General features: G+C 42.9%; 1 protein-coding gene across 2 annotated transcripts; it reads left to right on the top strand.

Annotated features, from left to right (window-relative positions):
* The first annotated feature begins 1600 nt into the window (after positions 1 to 1600).
* Positions 1601 to 21467, top strand: LOC117647217. 2 transcript variants are annotated; one of them, XM_034388859.1, is made up of 7 exons: positions 1601 to 1756; positions 1841 to 1954; positions 4951 to 5003; positions 13285 to 13363; positions 20744 to 20789; positions 21095 to 21215; positions 21281 to 21467. In XM_034388859.1, exons 2-6 carry the CDS (start codon positions 1901 to 1903, stop codon positions 21196 to 21198), a joined length of 336 nt encoding a protein of 111 aa, XP_034244750.1. In that variant the 5' UTR covers positions 1601 to 1756; positions 1841 to 1900; the 3' UTR covers positions 21199 to 21215; positions 21281 to 21467. The 2 variants fall into 2 exon arrangements, with proteins under 2 accessions (XP_034244750.1, XP_034244749.1); XM_034388858.1 differs by having other exon boundaries at positions 21095 to 21467.
* The last annotated feature ends 590 nt before the right edge of the window (positions 21468 to 22057 follow it).

Below are 22057 nucleotides of genomic sequence, written 5' to 3'. Positions count from 1 at the left end.
CCCCAGACTGTCTCATGGCACGTGCATGCGCTTTAAGTCCGTCAGAATGAAACACATTTTGGACGACAATCAGTCTAGTGGCGTAGCGTGCACAGAAAATCCAACAGGGCGAAAAAGGTTTTGGACACTTGATCCACGAAGCAGAAGAAGGGGTTAAGTCGAGTTGAATCCGTGCACTTTTGCAAGGCCTAAACCTTGCAGGTGGGAGAACAGGTGGGAAATTTCATCTAAAAATAGATGCAAGAGGATGGAACTTGTCTCACCAGACTTATTTTTGGACCAAATTTTCGCTCACGAAGCTAGACTCATAAGAGGTCACTGAATCAACTCGACTTTAGGCCAGGGACAGGTGAAAAAATGATCTCAGAAACTGCCGGTCCAAAACTTCTTGTTATCTGTCAAAATCTTACTCCTAATGGAAAACTATTTCACCCAAAATCCCATCCCATAATATCAAGCAGTTCCTGAGATACAGGAATCCTCGCCTGGAATCCTGGAAGAAGTGCAAAATGTGAAGATGAGCCTTTTACGTCAAAATAGTATGCGCAAGAGGATTTTTTAAGATACAGCTGAACAAGGTAGGTTTACGCCAGACCGCGTCTTGTCGTAACAGGCTTCGCGATGTGTCGCTGCCTGTTTCTCCAATCCACGCCTGGCGTACCTACCTTGGCCTGCGGCGCTAGGCTGCCTTCGGCAGACAATGCTTGTCCATCACCAGTTACTTCAGAACTGTTGCATGCTGGGGGCCCCCAGACCCCCCTTCATTCTTGATAGAGGTGCTTCATCTACAAATAACACGATCTTGACCCTTGTAACTTTTCAACTTGTCGTGGCTGGGGGGCTCCGCCCCCCCAGACCCCCCTTTCATCCAGACAGGAGAGGTCTACCGACAGAAAACTCGATTTTTCGCCGTTTTTTTAGGTGTTTTTCGGCTATAGAAACTGAACCACTTCAGCTAGGATGGTGAAATTTCGCGTGTGCCGAGCCAAGAACATACCTAATAACCCTGCGAAATCTCAGCCAGATCGGCCGAGCCGTTCAGGAGGAGTAGTGTACACACACAGACAGACAGACACACAGACAGACAGACAAAACTTTTCAACCGCACTGGAGTAACAGGCTTCGCTATCGCTCAGCCAATAAAGCCAAAACAGTCCAAAAAAGACAATTCGACTGGGTTCAAGACCTGGCATATGCCTCCAAAAATCAAATCTTAGTCTCTTCATGAGCTCATGGTCTCTTTGAAGTATGATTGCATATTCCCAACAAATTATGACAGTGGGGTTCATTTTGAAAATGGCAAGACTTTCACCAGAACCTCCCCTTGATGGCAAAACGGACAATTTTACTAAAATGTCGGAAATGCAGGAGTGTGCGAAAAGATGTATTTTAAGCACTTCCAGGTCCCGGATAGTCGAAGTCCCGACAGATCCTGAAAGAGGAAGGTCACCCAGAACTCATTTCATTAAATTTCACCAAACTTCTTCATTCTTTCACCTGTCCCTGGCCTTAACCCCTTCTTCCGCTTCGTGGATCACTTATCAGTTGAGTGGCTTCGTTATCGCTCAGAGATACCAGATCGGACCGGTGCTGCCATTACGGGAACATGGAAGGACTCGGGGCCAAAGCATTTTCAGTTTGTTGCTGCGTAGTGCTAGAGGTAACTTCGTTCCACGCGCTAGAATCGTGAATGCTTCGGCTGTTTAACGGCTGATGCCAGTCTAATCTACTGTCACGCGGTGCCCTGTCATTCACGGTAAAACAATCTGAGAACTGACCGATATTCGTGGGAATCCCCGGAAATTTTTCTGGAAACTGACCGATCAACTGGATTTGACAGGAACCTGAGACACGTTCCGCCTTGCGTCCTGCTTCGCCCCCTAGTCAGAACTCAGCGGCCATGCAGGAGAACGCTTTCACGTGCTGCCACTGTAAAAGGACCTCCATTTTAACGGTATGGCTCAACAGCGAAAAATCTCTACATGATGAGTTATTCTTTTACCGCCACACTGAGAATGAAAAAGTCATGATCAATACCCAATTTTGGGCGAGGTATACTTTATCACCCAAATTTGGGCGAGGATCGTTTCCTCGCCTAAAATTGGGTGAGGAAGGGTGTATCAGCTGCCTATATGGCTCCATAGTATTATGACCGAAATTTTGGTGAGGAAACCTTCCTCACCCAAATATGGGTAGTAAGGAATTCCTCGCCCAAAATCTTAGTCATGATCATAACTCTTTCATTCTCAGTGCATACACTGCAAACCTAACTGTCTACTAAGTACACACTTACAAATGCGTGCTTGCAAGTACACACTTACAAACGCATGCTTAGCCAAGTACACACTTACAAATGCATGCTTGCAAGTACACATTTACAAACGCATGCTAGACGCCGTATAAACTCCATGCGTCAAGCATGCGTTTGTAAGTGTGTACTTGCAAGCATGCGTTTGTAAGTGTGTACTTGGCCCAGCATGCGTTTGTAAGTGTGTACTTGCAAGCATGCATTTGTAAGTGTGTACTTAGTAGACAGTTAGGTTTGTAGTGTAGATAGACCCTTTCAGTCGCCGCCGAGGTACAGTTTTGGAGGGAGTCTGAAATATAGGGTACACCGAAAACAGGCAAATCTTTTATTTTGCGTTCTAGGAAGTTTCTGTCTGAGGCTCCCCAGGTATGAATCACCATCGAAGTACCGTTGGGGCCTTGAAGCGTGACCCCTTTACAATGTAACCACGTGGCATAAGTTGCTTTTACTTTGTCCAGTGATAGTTAGGGACGGATTTCTTGCGTAACAGGCATTTGGGGTGATTCGTAACAGACCCGTATAAAAACAAGAATGTAAGTAGTTTTTTCTATTAAATGCTTGAATTATTTCTCGAATCATCTGCTGCCTAATTCCAATACATTTACACAGCTCAAAATGCATTTTAAAGCGAGTTATTCTATTCTTTCCTCCAAAATTGAAAAAAGTGAGGTTAGGGTTGACATAGCCGGTCAGTTAATGCTGAGGCGGTCAACGGCAGCTTGTAATGTAGATTTTAAGGCGTCTGCAGAACATCCGAAGAACAAATGCTGGAGGAGATAACATTCCCGACGATGTTTCATTTAATGTGTAGGATGTTATGAAAAGCCCCATGGCCACTGCAAATGCAAAGGCGATACTTGAGTACATATTTCGGCGATACAATTAAGTATCGCCAATAAACGGCCTTACGGAAAAGTATTGCCTTCAGAACGGCGATACACAGAAGTATCGCCAAAATTTGGCGATACTTTTTGGTATCGCCAAAACCACGGCATTGAACTGGGAACTTGTCCCCTTGATTTGTTCAACGTTTCATGCCAAATTGTGGCAATACTCCGAAGTATCGCCAAATTTTGGCGATACTTTTGTGTATCGCCGTTTTGAAGGCAATACTTTTTCGTAAGGCCGTTTATTGGCAATACTGAATTGTATCGCCAAAAAAGGTACCAAAAGTATTGCCTTTGGATTTACAGTGGCTGTAACAAATCACCCCATGCTGGGGCGATTCGTAAAAGCATGCAAGGGTTTGGAAAGCGTCTTGGATTTCAAAGATTACGGACTCCAGATTGATCCAATGGAGCTGCACAGTCTAGATGAAGGGCCAGACTGCTCAACTGGCACAAGTTTGACACCGATATGCAGAATGTTCTTAATTTTGTATAGAGAATTTCAAAATCTGTTACAAATCACCCCATACCCACTTAATCATAAACCAGGAACCAGTTTCGCGACTGTTAAGAATTCACTGTGAGAAAAAAGTACGGAAAAAGTACGGAACATGAACATGTCTGGTCAATAATTTGCCTGGACCGTCCGTACTTGCCAACTACGGAACGTTCCGTACTTTTTTTCCGTACCATTTTTCCGTGTTTATTCCACAACCTTCAAACCTAAAAGGTCCCCCGACCAGAACTGGGCTATTCCCCGCAGGCCCAAGCACTGTTCTCTTCATAGCCTGAGGGTGGTGCCTGAACTTGCGCAACAGGAAACGCACGGAGGCAATCAGAGACTCGCCAGGATTATTAAGAACCAAAGAGAAAACCTCTAAATCCGGACAAGTTTCATAAAGTAAGGACAAACATCCCCAGAAACCTCGGTTAGAACTCGGGTTCTCGTCCGAACGAGGTTTAAATCTGTAGGCAATCATGTCAACATAATCAGGACAAAACTTGGTTCCGTAATGTCTACTCCCGGGCTGCCTGTTCCAGAAGGCTGCAATTTTGTTACTTAGCACGGAAAACAGCGACACCTCTTTTCGCTTTAGACATGAAGCCAAACATACTCCAATGTTAATAATATCAAAAAATAAAGATTTTAACACGAATTTGTTTTACTACCTTACCGGTATCTATGCTCTTCGTTTAGTATTTTCATGTGACAGGCACAACTCATGACTTCTTACCTTTTCAGCTCTCTTTAGTGACACCCATTTTTCTTCCCTCCAGATTTTATATCTTCTTCATTATAGTCCCCAATCATCTTTCAAATGAATGAAAACAACTTAAAAGCTCTAAACCCGCCAATATGAGCCAATTTTCCATACTTCTGAGCAATTTTTCTCTTTTGTCTTATAGTACCCCACATTGCAGGGAAATATGGGACGGCATTCCGAGGGTAATTGAAAAATTTGGTGGGAGTGTAGCCAAAGGGTAAATGGACAAGTGATGAACACCTCAGTACCTCAAAATGAAATTAAAAGGAGGAAATTTACAAAAAACCTCAAAACTTGTCTCATATTACCCCGTTCGACGGTTCTTCACACGGCGACGACTCAAAGCGTCTATCGTACTTACTCCACGCAATGGTACTTCTGAAAGCAACTCTAAGCAAGTCTAGTTTTTCGAGGGGGGATGCCATTCCCATTGTTTTGAAAACCAATATTACCAGTACTCTTTTACCCGTGGTTTTATTTTCTGTTGCAGTCAAAAGCTTCTCACACCGCGGTCCTCGTTAAGTGTCCACACTGCAACAGAAAGTAAGTTCAAACTGTTAAAGAACATCTCAAGGAGATTTTAGCTGCTTGAGCGGCGCACAGTGGGCCACGAAGCTGGTTTAGGCGGACATAATTCCATTTTTTCAACTCTCAAATCTGTAAGTTTTTTCATGTCGACGTGTCCTAAATGAACTCACGTATCGAGGGGTCCTATTCAAAAGATCATATCTGCGCGTTCCCCCCAAGACAATCTTATCTTAAACGCAGGCGAATTTCACTCAGTTTGACCACTTGTAATGGGTACGAGAGTAAGCGGAATATATTTCTGCATGCACTGTTGGTTTCTTTGATCTTTCATCTTCACATTTCAGTGAATTTAATCACAAATTATATTGATTTGCAGCTGTATCAAATGATCAAACTGAGTGGAATTTGCCTGCGTTTAAGATAAGATTGTCTTGGGGGGAACGCGCAGATAAGATCTTTTGAATAGGACCCCTCGGTATCTCCACCAGACTGATAGAACCATCGTATCTCTCGGACGCCAGTAGAACTACCGTACTCGGCCGGCGCCGCGCCGATAGAAAAGACGTAATTCGGGAGATCTGGCAAGACTATTATATCGCTTTTTAGGCGTGTTTCAAGGAGATTGAATTGAAAGGTTAAGTTTGTCTTACAATTTTGGAAAATGAAAGGAGATATTATAGGTTGACAGTGACGTCAAACTCATTTCATTTTCCGAATGTTAGTGACACTTAACCTTTCAATTAAATTTCTTAGAAACAGGCTTAAAAAGCGATACAATAGTCTTCCCAGATCTCCCGAATTAAGTCTTTTCTATCGGCGCCGCCAGAGTACGGTAAGTATAGTAGTTCTACCGGCCTCCGGGAGATACGATAGTTCTGTCGGTCTGGTGGAGATACGTGAGTTCATTTAAGACACGTCGATGTCATCTCTTCCTAATATTCTAAGGAACCACTCTACAAATCAAAGAGTGTACATAGTATGCTCTAACTGGAGCATGCCTGAAAGCACGCTATAACTAGCGCATGCCTGCCAAGCATGCACTAACTAGTGCATACATGCCATGTACACGCTTCCTGATGCAGAAAACTCCCTATCCCTTATGCAGTAAATGTATGCTTCAGTTAGCGTGTACATGGCATGTATGCACTGTGCATGCTTGGCAGGCATGCGCTAGCTAGAGCGTGCTTGCAGGCATGCTCCAGTTAGAGCGTACCATGTACACTCTTTGGTTTGTAGAGCAGGATTGGACAGAATTTTAACGCAGGGACACGTTGAGGCAAACATACATGTGGTCAAACACGCGCCAAACGATTTGCGCCACTTTGGTGCAGTAAATATGCATGATTTCAAACACAAAAAATACTTTTAATTTTTGTGCAGCAAACTTTTTATTGACATCTCGTGAAAGGGCGTTTCTTCACGAACATTTTCATACATTTACTTTTGATTTTGGACGATTTTTGTGGTGTCCAGCTTCATTTTTACTACACTCTAACAAAATTGTTAAAATTAAACCTTGCAGAGGCGGCACTTTTTTTGTTTTACGCTGACACGCTGACAACGTGAGTGCATGTTATGGTTTTTGCGTTTGCTATGAAAATGCAGAAAATTTGTCAGACCTTGTCTTGGCGTGACAGGTCCCTATGCATCAGATATTGTCAAATTTCGCACTTGAGGTGCTCAAGGACGGTCCAATGCATCAGATATTGCCAAAAACGGATTCTCCGCCACTCCAAACCCCCGACTACCAAGTTAAACGTCAAAATAACCATTGGTATGGCCTGGGAGAATTATGTCCGCCTCAACCGGCTTCGTGGCCCACTGTGCGGCGGTGCTGGGCTGGGATCGAACTGCACTTTTAACCGGATTCACTACTTACATTAGGGAAAACAGTTACAAACGCATCCCTACAATCTGGATGCTTGGCCCCGCCCTGCACTGAGAAGACCTGACAAACTATTTTAGGCCTTACAAAGGAAAGCAGTTTGTTACAACAACAAAGTTTTGAGCATACGTAAGCTTACAAAGAAAATACTTTGTAATTTACCAACTGTTTCTTAGAATAGCAAAGTAAAGTAGTTTGTACTTATGTATGCAAAATAAATCGTAACGAGGGGCCCAAAATTTTTAATACAAGAGATTTCGTCTGATTTCGTCCACTTTAAGGGGAGGTTCTGGTGAAAATGCTATTTTCTCCTAAATAGGTCCCACTGTGAAAATTTGTTAAAAATTTGATGTCTTATCAAGTATTTATTAAAATTTTTCATTGCACTGCAATCCCAGTGGTAAGTTTACTTGCCACTGAATTGGCAAGCCGTTTTGAATGCCAAAAATTGGCAAGCTTGGCCCGGAAATACTCCCCAGCTTGCCAAAATTTGGCAAGCTTATGAAGAGTGCCGACCAAAGCTTGCCAAATTTTGGCATTCAAAACGGCTTGCCAAATTTGTGGCAAGCAAACTTACCACTGGCTTTGCAGTGTGGGGCACATTCTATGCCCTCTGAACCCAGTCGCAGAGCCATTTTCTCTCATTTAGGCTATAACTTTAAAAATCTTCTTGCGCATCCTATTTTGTCGTAAAAGGTTGGCTTAGACATTTTTCACTTCGATTCATTTTTTAAAAATGCCGGCATGCACACCTCAAAATGTCAATTGCATTTTTATTCGCAAGCTCTCTAACCAAGCATTTCACTATAATTGGTCAAAAATGCACAAAATAGACAAATTTTAGGGACTTTTCAGCTTAAAAGGTTAATGATTAATAATATAATGGAAGTTTTGAGCTATGCATGCCGGAATCTTTTGAAAATGAATCGAAGAAGTGAAAAATGTCAAGGTCAACCTTTTACGACAAAATAGTATTTTTTGAGATACAGCCAAAATAGGCTCAAAAAGACTCTTCGACTGGGTTTACAGCCTGGCATGTGCCTTCAAAAGTCAAATTTTAGTCTCCTCAATGAAAAATTTTATCTTCCGAACAAATTATGACTGTGGGATCCATTTGGAAAATGGCAAGATTTTCAGCAGAACCTCCCCTTAAAGCCTGCCTGTTTTTGCCCTTTTGGGAGAAAGATTTCGGATTTTCCAGGGATTTCCATGGTTCCAGGGACACAGGATTCCTTGAGTGGTTGGTAATAGTAGGGTATTATCGAATCGTCAATTTTCGTCGGAGAGTTCCCAAATTCAGCCCTCTTTAAGATAAGATGAGAATTTCCATGATCCGAGCACTTTTAAAATTCACTAAAAGTAGGTTAGAAATACGGGTCGCGGCAGACGACAACATGGCTCTGACTGGGGGGGGGGGGGGGGGGGGGGCGGTGGTGCCATCTCTCGGCACCCACCGGTACTACGTCAACTGCGACCGGTGTACCGCGGGAGCCGGCTAGAACAGGTTGAATGGGCCAGATCGGGGAAGACACCAGAGAAACATGTTGCTTACTGAAATTCAGTCGATAAAAGACATCTATGCCATTTTTGCTCAGGGTGAGAAGGAGGTAGTGCTGGTCCTTCAGGCTGAGGCCTCTTACAAGCACTCAAGACATGTAAAGTTTGAACTTGCAAAAGGAAACAGGAGCTGATACGCAATAGCAGATACAAGGGGCATTATGCTGCATATTGTCCTTAGTGCAAGAAATATTCCAGCCTTACCACCGGGACTTTCTTTTAAGGTACCCATCTTTCATTTGATGATACTTTTGTGTGTGTGTGTGTGCTTCTGGGTATGCCACGTTTCTTCAAACGATACTCACAAGGTAGCTGGAGTTACGAGGGAGGCGGTTGTCCGTCCAGTACCACCGTTACTTCAGGTACATTCCTAAGCATTTTAATTAAAATGTCGTTATTATGACTGCTGTTACTATTACTTCTACCACTGTACAGGGACATAGCGTAGTGGAAAATTTTGGAAATGCCCAATGCTGAGTTAGGAGGCGAAGGGACAATAGTGCAAATCGATGAGAGTGTCATAACAAAGCGGAAATATAACAGAGGAAGAGGAGTCCGGAAGACTAGGAAAGAGAAGTGTGTTCTGGGAATGTACGACTCTCAAGAAAAAGTTGGTGTGGTGCTGCACGTAAAAAAAGAATTTGTTGTGACAACGAAAATGTATGTTGATTTTGGGATAGCAAAAAAAAAGTTGTTAGACGTACTATAAATTTGTTGTGAGAACGAACACTTTGCTCTCACGACAAATTATTCGTCAGGAGTACAAACATTCATTTTTATTGTGTTTAGTACTCCTGACGATATAGTTCGTTGTCAGAACGAAATGTTCGTTCTGACAACAAATTGGTAGTACGCCCAACAACTTTTTTTAGCTATCCCAAAATCAACATACATTTTCGTTGTCACAACAAATTCTTTTTATCCGCGTGTGTGTAGTTAAACGTGACGAAGCTATCCTTCTTCCCCACTGTGGCAAAAAGCTACGGAAAATTCTGTAAACGGCTTGTGGTAATTCTCCGTAGGCCCCTTATCAATATTCTCCGTAGGCTCTTACAGTATTTTCTGTAGGACCGCACAGTATTCTCCGTAGGACCGCACAGTGATCTCCGTAGGACTGTACAGTCTTCGAGGTCCTACGGAGAAGACTGTGCGGATTTACAGAGAATACTGTGCGGTCCTACGGAGAATACTGTAAGAGCCTACGGAGAATATTGATAAGAGGGCTACGGAGAATCCTGGCAAAAAAATTAACAGGATTTCCCGTACCTTTTTGCCACAGGGCCCTGATACGCCAATATGTGCGACCTGGTAGTATAATATGGACCGACGGATGGGCAGCCTACAAAGCGCTTGACAAGTTTAACTACACCCATAACATTGTCAATCATTCCAAGGAGTTCAAGAGCGCTGATGGAACATGTACGAATGGGGCAGAAGGCTACTGGCAGAGGTTGAAACAATTCTGTTGACATACCGAGGTCCTTAGGAGTAATTTATTGGCAGAACGTGTGGACAAGTTCATGTATCGGCAATAGAGGCCGTACACAAACCACGTTGACCGTTTTGGGGGAGGGGGGGGGGGGTTGTCCAAAAAATCCACGGAAATCCACGGTGGGGGAGGGGGGTGTTCATGTCCGATCCACGTTGACACTTCCGAGCACTAAAAACTGCCGCGCGGTATATTTTCGGCCGCGTCGTTTGTCACTACTCCACGCGCTGGCGGGCGGCCGCCCGCGTTCCCGCGTCCGTCCGTCTGCCGCCTTGCCATGCCGTGGCTGGCTGGCTGAAGCCATGCCATGGACGGAGCGGGAATGAGACTGTTTTTAATTCATTGTTAATTATTTTTTATTAAATTGACGTTTAAATCACCATTCCTTGCGTTTTTCTGATTTTCCTATTTTTTTCAGAAATGCACGTGGACAGAGGGAGGGGGGGGGAGTCAAAAATCGGCCAAAATCGGTCAACGTGGATTGTGTACGGCCCCATACTTGAGAGGGACTCCTGCTTATAGATTCCAAGCGTTTCTCGGCCATGTCAAGGTGAGGTACACTGTTTAATTTCCCTCTAGGCAGCTAGAAGGGTGATTCTGTGAATGAATCGCACTGTCAGAAATTTTGTCGTAAATTAGCGACAAAAACGTCGCTAATTTTGATAGCGACAAGAATCGTTCTGAAACTACTTAGTCGCAACTGAACGACAAAATAATCATTTCTCTACGACAATGTCGTAATCGCGATTACATATTTTGAAATCTGAAATCCCCGAAAAGTTGATGAAAAGTTGCAATTTCGCTCGCTTATTTACGATTTGTGTCGTTCATTTACGATTCTTTACACAAATTTACGACAAGATTCGTAAATGTACGACTGAAGTCATAACTGCACGACATACTCAATAGATAAATTACGATCGTTCGTAAACTAACGATTAAGTTGTAAATTTACGACGTAATTCGTTTCAAAACGGAACGTCTCGCTATCAAAATTAGCGACAAATATGTCGTAAATTTACGACTCAAGTAGTATATTTACGACTTGAGTCGTAAAAAAATATGTCGTTTTAAAACGACATAATTGTTCTGCAAAATGTCGTAAATTTACGACTATTTTTAACAGTGCGAATCAGTTTGTTTTTGTTTTTTAAAGTCTTTTTACAAAGTTTGTTTTTATACAGAGAGATATAAGCAATACCCAACAAAGTCTACCTTTAATACCGCTAAAAATCTTCCTTCTATTTAATGCACAACATACTGCGCTTGTCCTTGTCTTGGCTGTCTATTCAAATCAGCAAAACATCCTTGAAACATGTCCGTACATGTCCCAGCTCCAGTAACGGCTACGACGGTGAAAGCCATTCTCTTCATCGTTTCAGTACTGGAATAGATCCTTCATCTTGGTTATTTTCGCTTCGTCGCAGTTTAATCGCCTCAGAAACTCAATAGTGCTGTACATATTGTCTCCATTCTGGTAGCAGAAAGACGCAATTACCACTCGACTGTTGTATCTCAAATGGGGGTCCCAGAATGACCTTCGGTAGTGTTTTTTCATTGGTCCCCATTGTTCAGGTGGCCCCAAACTATCGAGGACGTTAAGCCACGCTAAATATACAGGGCACTTCATAATTCTAACGTTCTAGTTCACGGTCTAAACTACTAGTTCACGTGTTGACACTCACAGGTCGTAGTTGACGTAGCACCGATGGGTGCCGAGAGATGGCGCCACCGTCACCACACCACCCTCGCTAGTCGGAGCCATGTTGTCGTCCGTCGCGACCCGTATTTCTGACCTATTTTTAGTGAATTTTAAAAGTGCTCGGATCGCGGAAATTCTCACCTTATCTCAAAGAGCATCGAAAATGGTGCGTGCGCGCCGAATTTGGGAACTCTACGACGAAAATTGACGATTCGATAATACACTGAAAAAAAAGTCTAGTAACGATAACCAGAATTCTGGTACCAAATACCAGACTGTCTGATAGAATATAACTCAACTAGAATTCTGGTAAAAAATACCAAACTGTCTACTTAGCCTCAGTCTGGTAAACCGTACCAGATTTATAGTTACCCTTACAATGCCGCAGGGTCCCCTTCTGGCAGTTTTTACCAAACATCCTGGTTAGTTCATGTGCTTGCAAAGCTGAAGGAAGAAGTCCAAAATTTTAAAAAAAAATATTTTTGTAGCATTGAAACCTGATGTGATTACGACTTCCTTCACGAATCGCCTCTAAATCAATTCTCCCCTCCTTCTCTCCTCCGGATTCGAACCGGGATCTCACACTTGTGAGCTGAGCACGTTACCACTGTGCCACCACGTCACCTGCGGGTCGAGGGGATCCGCACCTGGTGACTCTCTTCGTGTCTGGCTCAGGGAAATACTCCCAGTGTTTCTTCCGGATTTAAGACTCCGAAAATAAACGAAACCGGTTGCAGTTAACTTTTTGACACGCTAACATTTCAATTGAACCAAATGTTTCGAAGTTTTACGTATGGCGCCAATTACTGAACAGTCTAGTAAAATTTACTAGGATTATTAACCAGACACCTGGTAAATGTCACAACACCCGATCTGGTTACTTCAACTGATCATCTGGTAAGAGTTACTAGGATTCTCGTATGCGTAACTAATACTCGTTTAACTAGGATTGGTCTAGTACTTATAACCAGACTTTTTTTTCAGTGTACCCTACTATTACCGAGTGGGGCCCCCCTCGCTTCGTAAGGTTTTGAGGGTGCGTGACTCATATGCTACACATGTACTACCGTATGTGTGTACTTGGCCACACTGCAAAAAAAAGTCCTGTCAATGCCGTTAATTTATTTCCAGTTTCCACTGTAGGTCAATTTACAGCGTTTATTGGGATCTGCTCACGCGATTCACTGTGATCTAGTTCGCGGTGTTTACTGCGATCTGCACGGTAAAAACGGATCCTGGTTTTCCCAGGAGCTCCCTGGAAATCGCCTATGTCTCCACCATAGGCTTCCTGAGAAAACCAGGTTCCGTTTTTACCGTGTGGTCCACAGTAAACACTGTGAGTTTGACGCCGCTGAGCACCGAAGTACTGCAAATCAGGCTCCAAATCACGGTGTTTACTGTGGCCAGATCACAGTGAACGCCGTGAACTAGTTCACAGCAAACGCCGTGAATTGCATAACAGCAAACATTGGTTAACGGCATTGACAGGACATTCGGTGCAAGTACGCGTCAGTAAGAGTGTACTTGTAGGCATGCGTATGTAAACGTGTACTTGTTAGAATGCTAGGTTTGTAGTGAGGCCACTCTGGTTGGCTGCGTTATAAAGCCTTGACGGGGGACCTGCTCCCGCGTAGCTCCGAACGAACTTCAAGTTGTGTTACAGGTCTAGGACGAAAGACGTCCCTTGCCACTTCTTCTTCGTTGGGATCACCCTCACTTTGGTCAGCATTGGTATTTCAGTGGTAAGGAACAGGTTTCAGCCAACTCCACGGTCAAAAATACTTAGTGAGTCCTACAAAAACTTTGTTAGCCCGACCGAATTGTCGGTTGGTTTAGGTTCAACTGAGTATGTTTCGTACCAGTACCGACAATGTCGTCAGAAGAGCAGTTTGTTGCCTCAATGAATCCATCTTTGCTGCAGCAAATTAGATCCTTATAGTAGCGAACTATAAATTCGGCTGTGCTATCGAACCAGTCCGTTGAAAAAACGATCGAATTCACTGCTGCAACGAACTTCCCGCTCTGCTAACAAAATTTTCGCTCTCCGAACGCAATGTTCGTTACTCGAACAGGACATCTTAGTGTAACCGTTGGACGGTTCCACATTGTAAGCGGGCCTGCGACCTACTCGGTGAAGGCGAGAGTGCGGTCTCGTACGGGTTGCACTGCGTTGCACTTACACTGAGAATGAAAAAGTCATGATCAATACCCAATTTTGGGCGAGGTAAGGGAAGGTGTGGTACCATGTGACGGTTTTTGTTCAAGTGCCCGTCAACCCAAAAATATCAATAACGTTACATCCATAAGTAGTCATGTGAACAAAATGATTCCTCACCTTAAAATTAATTACTGTTGAGATTTCTTATTTATCTGTTTTGGTTGCTGAGTTACCCCGAGTTGAATGGATGCATTCTTTCTGAAACCAAATCAACTTTCCGGGTCAATGTGGAGTTTTGGCCTACCAATTTTTTTTATCAAGAGGCCCTCACTAGGAGAGACTCCCTGTAAAATATTTTTGCAATCAGACCAATAGTTTGGGAGAAAATGTCAAAAAACCATTTTCACCTATTTTAGCTCAATTTAAGGTTGAAAAATTTCAAAGTGCCAAAATGTTGCTAAATTAAGGTCCCACTTCCCCAATGCTTTTCTTATATGAAAGAGCATATTTAAAAGTAATTTTGAGCCACTTTGGAGTCAGCTGACTTTACGCGTTACCCCAATCGTGTAACATCATAGGAAATTTACGCAATTTTCATTTCTCAAATATTCCGACTCAGAACTGGACCGAATCAGGCCCAAAGCATCCTTATATAGCCCTAACTAATAACCCAAGTAGTCATCAAAAATATATTTCATTTGTGGATTCTGGAGCCAACTTTATAATCTTAAGTCTTTGTAACTCGATGAATGACCTGTTTTGAACTCGGATGCATATTTTCTCCATCCGAACAACACAGATGGAGCTCAAAACAGATTCTTAACTTAAAGTAACTTTCTCTCTTGTAAATGAGCCCAAACCACCTGGAGGAAGGGGTCAAAATTGCCTCACAACAAATTCCACTGCTTTCCGGCAAAATTCCTATAATGTTACTCGATTAGGGTAACGCTTAAAGTCAGCTGCCTCTAATGTGGCTTTGACATAGCAAAATATGCATCAAAAACCTGTCTTTCGACAAAATCAATGAAATGACCACCAGAAAAACTAATGTTTATCTGACGAGACAGGCCCTTCACCTTATGCTGTTGTTTTCTTGAAATGAAATGACCACCAGAAGAAAACAACAGCATAAGGTAAAGGGTCTGTCTCATCAGATAAACATTATTTTTTCTGGTGGTCATTTCATTGCTTTTGTCTAAAGACAGGTTTTTGATGCTTTAGGAATTTTGCCGGAAAGCAGTGGAATTTGATGTGAGGCAATTTTGACCCCTTCCTCCAGGTGGTTTGGGCTCATTTACAAGAGAGAAAGTTACTTTAAGCTAAAAATCTGTTTTGAGCTCCATCTGAGTTGTTCGGATGGAGAAAATATGCATCCGAGTCCAAAACAGGTCATTCATCGAGTTACAAAGACTTAAGATTATAAAGTTGGCTCCAGAATCCACAAATGAAATATATTTTTGATGACTACTTGGGTTATTAGTTCACTGAGAATCCAAACGCTATGAGTATAGCGTCAATTGGTGCAATGCAAAAGCATTGCACATGAAGTGCAATGCCTCCCATTTCCCATGCATTAGCATGGGGCCTTTTCGGGAAGCATTGCACCAAAGGTGCAATATGGCTGTGGCATTGCACGTATGGTGCGATATCACAGCGCATTGCACCATACGTGCTATACTCATAGTGTTTGGAATCTCAGTGTTAGGGCTATAAGGATGCTTTGGGCCTGATTCGGTCCAGTTCTGAATCGGAGTATTTGAGAAATGAAAATTGCGTAAATTTCCTATAATGTTACACGATTGGGGTAACGCGTAAAGTCAGCTGACTCCAAAGTGGCTCAAAATTACTTTTAAATATGCTCTATCATATAAGAAAAGCATTGGGGAAGTGGGACCTTAAGGGGGGACATCACTCCAAAAACAGTGCTTTTGTAAAAACGTCATAAAAACCAAACGGAAAGAGAAAAATTGTTCATATTTTAACAGTTAAAGAATAAAACAACACCAAGTCAATCCGCCAGGGAAGTACAGCGCTTTCGTTAAAAACACATTTTTGAGTGTCAGGTTAGACCATTTCGCACTGTTGCAGCGCTGGACGCCAAACGGTTTGACCTAGAACATTGAAATTTGGTAACAGTCTTCCTGATATGTCTGGCTATGGTGGGTACCTCAATCACATTTAAAAATTCATTTTAAGTTGTATTTGTTACATACCAAAAAAATTGTTCAATTTTTTTGGTCAAAATTGTTCAATTTTAAACGTTAGAAATATAATAAAAATTAACAAATGCTAATTATTTTGCTTCCAACCATAGCGGCATGTCGTAGGAGATTCCATGCTAAATCTCCCCGTTGTAGCTCAAAAACTGCGCCCTAGAGGCCTGCAACCGTTTTCAATTTCATGTTCCGAGAAAAACGCAATCAAAGTTGGGGAAACTAGGCTTTTCCCCTATGCATGTTTGCGGCCCACAATCTACTAAAACTGCAATTTTTCGAATTCCGGAATGCGGTTTTCACCATTCGACGCAGAAAGGAATGGTCTATAATATAATTTAATTTAAAAAAGTTGCAATTTTTGATCATTTTGGAGTGATGTCCCCCCTTAATTTAGCTACATTTTGGCACTTTGAAATTTTTCAACCTTAAATTGCGCTAAAATGGGTGAAAATGGTTTTTTGACATTTTCTCCCAAACTATTGGTCTGATTGCAAAAATATTTTACAGGGAGTCTCTCCTAGTGAGGGCCTCTTGATAAAAAAATTGGTAGGCCAAAACTTCACATTGACCCGGAAAGTTGATTTGGTTTCAGAAAGAATGCATCAATGGGCCTAAGTCAAAGTGTCACCTCGTACCCCACGCAGTACACCATGTGACAGCCTTAGTACATCATGTGACAGTGGCCTTTTGTCAGGGTTTAAATCCTATTCAGCGCACCTACACGCAAAGAATGAATGATGGAGTCTTCCAGCTTTTCATTTTCGTTGAGTTTATCAATTTACAAGGTAGGTTTACGCCATACCGCGTCTTGTCGTAACAGGCTTCGCGATGTCTCGCTGCCTGTTCCTCCAATCCACGTCTGGCATACCTACCTTGGCCTGCGGCGCTAGCCTGCCTTCGGCAGGCAATGGCTTGTCCGCCCCCCAGGCCCCCCTTCATTGGCTGAGCGATAGCGAAGCCTGTTACTCAGGTGGGGTTGAAAAATTTTTCCTGTCTGCGTGCGTGTGTGTCCGCACTACTCCTCTTGAGCGGCTCGGCCGATCTCGGTGAGATTTTGCACACTTTTTGGGTATGTCCTTGGCTCGGCACACGCGATCTTGACCCTTGTGACTTTTTGACTTGTCTGAGCTGGGGGGGGCCTCCGCCCCCCATACCCTCCTTTTTTCAAGACAGAATCGATCTGCCTGCGGAAAACTCGTTTTTTCGCCGTTTTTTAGGTGTTTTTCGGCTATAAAAACTGAACCAGTTGAGCTAGGATGGTGAAATTTCGCCAAGGACATGCCAAAAAAGTGTGCAAAATCTCACCGAGATCGGCCGAGCCGTTCAGGAGGAGTAGTGCGGACACGCACGCACGCAGACAGGGAAAACTTTTCAACCCCGTCTGAGTAACTGGCTTCGCTATCGCTCAGCCAATAAGAAGCGCACTTCCAACACTCACAGTCAAGGGCCAGTGACAGAACCTCAGGTGTCAGTACATTATCCTCTGCAAACAAAATTAATTTCGTATTTCAAAATCATAGGCGTAATTTGAATGTAATGGTTTCTCAATCTCCATCTTCTTTGGTGGGCGCACATTGAAATACTGCGCCCACTTGAGATGGAATTTTTGATTGTAACTTGTAATTTCTATACAAGGTAGGTTTACGCCAGACCGCGTCTTGTCGTAGCAGGCTTCGCGATGTCTCGCGGCCTGTTCCTCCAATCCGCGCCCGGCGTACCTACCTTGGCCTGCGGCGCCAGCCTGCCTTCGGCAGGCATTGGCTTGTCCATCGTCTACTTGTTGCATGCTGGCCCCCCCAGACCCCCCTTCATTCTAGATAGAGTTGCTTCATCTACAGATAACACGATCTTGACCTTTGTAACTTTTAAAGTTGTCGGGGCTGGGGGGCTCCGCCCCCCAGACCCCCCTTTCTTCAAGACAGTGGTGATCTGCCTGCAGAAAACTCGACTTTTCGCCGTTTTTTAGGTGTTTTTCGGCTATGAAAACTGAACCAGTTGAGCTAGAATAGTGATATTTCGCGTGTGCCGAGCCAAGAACATACCTAATAAGCCTGCAAAATCTCAGCCAGATCGGCCGAGACGTTAAGGAGGAGTAGTGCACACACACACACACACACACACACATAGACAGACAAAACTTTTCAACCGCACTGGAGTAACGGGCTTCGCTATCGCTCAGCCAATAAGTGACGGCAAGTGTGTGCCTGAGGCATGCACCAGGAAGTGTGTGCCTGCCAGGCATGCAGAAAAGAAGTGTGTGCCTGCAGGCATGCACCAAGAAGTGCATGCCTGGCACACACTTGAATTTGCAGAGCGTGTACAAACATAACATTAGATGGGCCAAAACCGACCGAATCGGTTAGACCAACTAATAGGGTACTTTCGTAGATCCTGAACCGGAAGCAAGCAGACCAGCAGACGCCAAATTGGCCGGAAACTAACCTCTCTTCGGATCTAAAACTATAGCCGAGCTGTACAAATATTGCTCGCGAAACACATATATGCGCTGCAAACAAGTATCAAACGACTGTTTATGTTCAAGTGTGGCCGATACGTTTGACTAACGTCTCTTTCCCATGTCAAGTTTGGATCTACTTCCGCCAACATGGCGTCTGTGTGCTTCCGGTTCAGGGATCTACGAAAGTACCCTATTACAGGGCGAGTTTTCTCGATGTGTCAATAATTTGTAGGAAGCTTAGGCACTCCTAGTGGATCATTTTTGACCAATGAACTAGTGGGCGCAAACGTCTAGTTACTGAGATGGTAAGTGTTTTGTAATTTAACTTGGCGCCTACGAGGTAGGCACCCGCTGCCTCTGGGGATGGCGGGAACTCTCGAGTGGGTGTCAAGGGACTTGCAGAACTCGCGGCTCGCGGGCGTGCCACTGGCTTCGCAGAAGTATCCGTGGAGTCCTGCCACCCTTTCGAAGACAGCCGCGAGGTCCACTGTTACGCAGGCAACTACGACAGCCACTTGAGACCCTCGGCAAACTCTCAGAAAAGACAATTAAGAGATCCACCGCACCCACGCGAGTCCCGAAGCATCCCCGCTTGACCCGCGACACCCGCTCGTGAGGTCCTGAGACCCTCAGTGGCAGCGCGTGCGTATCACGCACTTAAGGGGAGGTTCTGATGAAAATCTTGCAATTTTCCAAATGGATCCCACAGTCACAATTTGTTCGGAATATAAAATTTTTCATAGAGGAGACTAAAATTTGACTTTTGAAGGCACATGCCAGGCTGTAAACCCAGTCGAAGAGTCTTTTTGAGCCTATTTCAGCTGTATCTTAAAAAATCTCCTTGCGCATACTATTTTGTCGCAAAAGGTTGACCTTGACATTTTTCACTTCTGCGATTCATTTTCAAAAGATTCCGGCATGCATAGCTCAAAACTTCCATTATGTTATTAATTATTAGCTTTTTAAGCTGAAAAGTCCCTAAAATTTGTCTATTTTGCACATTTTTGATCAATTAGAGCGAAATGCTTGGTTAGAAAGCTTGCGAATAAAAATGCAATTGACATTTTGAGATGTGCATGCCGGCATTTTTAAAAAATGAATCGAAGAAGTCAAAAATGTCTAAGCCAACCTTTTACGACAAAATAGTATGCGCAAGAAGATTTTCAAAGTTATAGCCTAAATGGGAGAAAAAGGCTCTGCGACTGGGTTCAGGGCATAGAATGTGCCTCCCCAATGAAAAATTTTAATAAATACCTGATGAGACATCAAATTTTTAACTAATTTTCACAGTGGGACCTATTTAGGAGAAAATAGCATTTTCACCAGAACCTCCCCTTAAGAGCGCCCATTACTGAACACCAATTTTCTCCGTACCTAGACGTTTGTGCCCACTAGTTCACTGGTGAAAAATGACCCCCTCGGGATGCCCAAGCTATCTTCAATTTATTGACACATCGAGAAAACTCACCCTGTATTTGATCCAGGAAGCGGAAGAAGGGAATAACTTGACTTATCCCCAAATTGAGTTTTTATTTTATTATTGTGCCTTAGAATGGTTTACATCATTACTCCAAATTATTTGACTGAATTCCAAGCAGTTTAGGAGAAAATTCACATGGAAAAAGGGTATAACTCAACTTAACCCCTTTTACAGTCTAAATTTCATTGGAAAATGGAGATAACTCAACCTTAGTCTACATGAGTCCGTTTGACAAATTGGCAAAAGGATATAACTCAACTTGTGTTTTTATGGATCTAGTGTAAAAAGAATCAACTCAACTTAACCCCCCCTTAATTTTAAATTTCAATTTGGAAAAAAGAGCTAAGTCCAAAAAATACACCAGAGTAACATACACTTTATGCAGACTATTGTTCCACTTGACTTGTCTCCAAATTCCTCTTTGTTTAGGAAATATAAGGTGAGCTGACTCTGTTTTCCATTTCAGCGGAAAGTGATAAGTCGCAGAAATCCTCTACGGGGTGACCTTACACTTTTGATTTTTTTTTTCAAAATTTTACTAATGCTTTTTGAAATTATTAACATATGCAACATTCATTTGTTTTGTTTTAGTTTTCCCTGCTAACAGTTTTTTGTTTCTCCTGAAAAATGCCCAAAATTTAGTTATCCCCTTCTTCCGCTTCCTGGATCATTTTTCCGTGTGCACTGCAAATCCAAGTTTGCTACAGACTTGCGCTGGAAAGCTAGGGGACAACCCTACTTGCCCTACACTCATATTATCAGTTTAAGTAGAGGCTTCGTACTTACATAAATTTTTTGTTCTTTTTTCAGGCCATCTTGTTACTAACACACTTTGCGTTCGTTATTGTTTCGGTTGGTAAGTAAAGACGAGTGATCCATGCCGCACACTAAATATTTTGTACAAATTTTGTACGAGACATCACAGTTTTTTTGTGCACACGAACTTTTCGTACCAATTTGTACGAAATCTTGAACAATTTTGTCCAAAAATGACGAAAAATGTGCAGATTTTCGTACGAAAGTTGCACGAAAATTTCGTGTTCAAAAAAACTTTGATATCTCGTACAAAATTGTACATAACATTTAGTGTGCGTTGAACGGGTAGTGAAGCATGACGTCGGCCTGGTGCAGCTTTTTTTAAAATAAGGATTCTTTCTGCAGGCTTATTTTGTGTCGGCCTCCGCTATTTAATTGTGGCTATCAGAATGAGCTGTGTGCCCAAGAGCGACTTCTACATCGAAGAGTCTCGTGATGTCCTAGCTTAAGTGCGCCCGCCCACCCTGAAAACCTTGCAAACTATTTTAGACCCTACAAAGAAATGTAGAGCTACATTTCTTTGTAGGGTCTAAAATAGTTTTTTTTGGAGTATTTTCAGCATAGGGCCTACATAAGCTTGTGAAGAAAATACTTCGTAATTAACGAACTATTTCTCCGTACAGCAAACTTAATAGTTTATGCTCATAAAATATTTTGTTCTCAAAATACTTAAGCGTTTAAGGTTTTAAGCGTGCTAATAAATGCAATAGTATGGTCACGTGTCTCATCATTTTTTGCCAATTGCACCAATTTGCCAATTTAAAGTGCGCTTTGTCTCGATTTTCCTTCATGTCTCATATTACCCCGTTCTACGGTACTCTGAACTACAGTGACAGCTGTACTACTGTTCCTACAGTGAAGACCGCTGCCCTCAAAGGCCGGGACCATAACATTGCAAGATATTTGGAGTGTACATGAAATTTGCATTGGACTCGAGACTTGATGCGTGTGAAGTTCATCATCAAACCAACTCGACAGGTGCACCCCAGAGTGATTTCTATGTATTCAGTACAACGGTTCAACGAACGATGAGCTGAATCCACTAAAATTCTTCAGCTGAAGGACGCAAAATATATATTTCAGTGGGTGGCGGATTTTAAGTTAAGCATGGCGTGTCCGCAGGAATAGGGAAGTTTTTTTCTCTGGGAACGGAAGATTCTTCGTGGATTTACGGAGATACCTCGCGTACTTTGCCAATGAACTAACGAGAACTTTCGTGAATTTACAAAAGCCCTTTTCCGTAAACTTCCAAGACTAACTTTTGCAGTTGAGTGGCTACTACGTAGTACTAGCAGGTGAGCAGCTTCG

Source organism: Thrips palmi, unplaced genomic scaffold (assembly GCF_012932325.1).
Source record: "Thrips palmi isolate BJ-2018 unplaced genomic scaffold, TpBJ-2018v1 HiC_scaffold_2, whole genome shotgun sequence".
In the NCBI taxonomy this organism is placed as follows: domain Eukaryota; kingdom Metazoa; phylum Arthropoda; class Insecta; order Thysanoptera; family Thripidae; genus Thrips; species Thrips palmi.
This window is presented reverse-complemented; position numbering and strand designations above follow the sequence as displayed.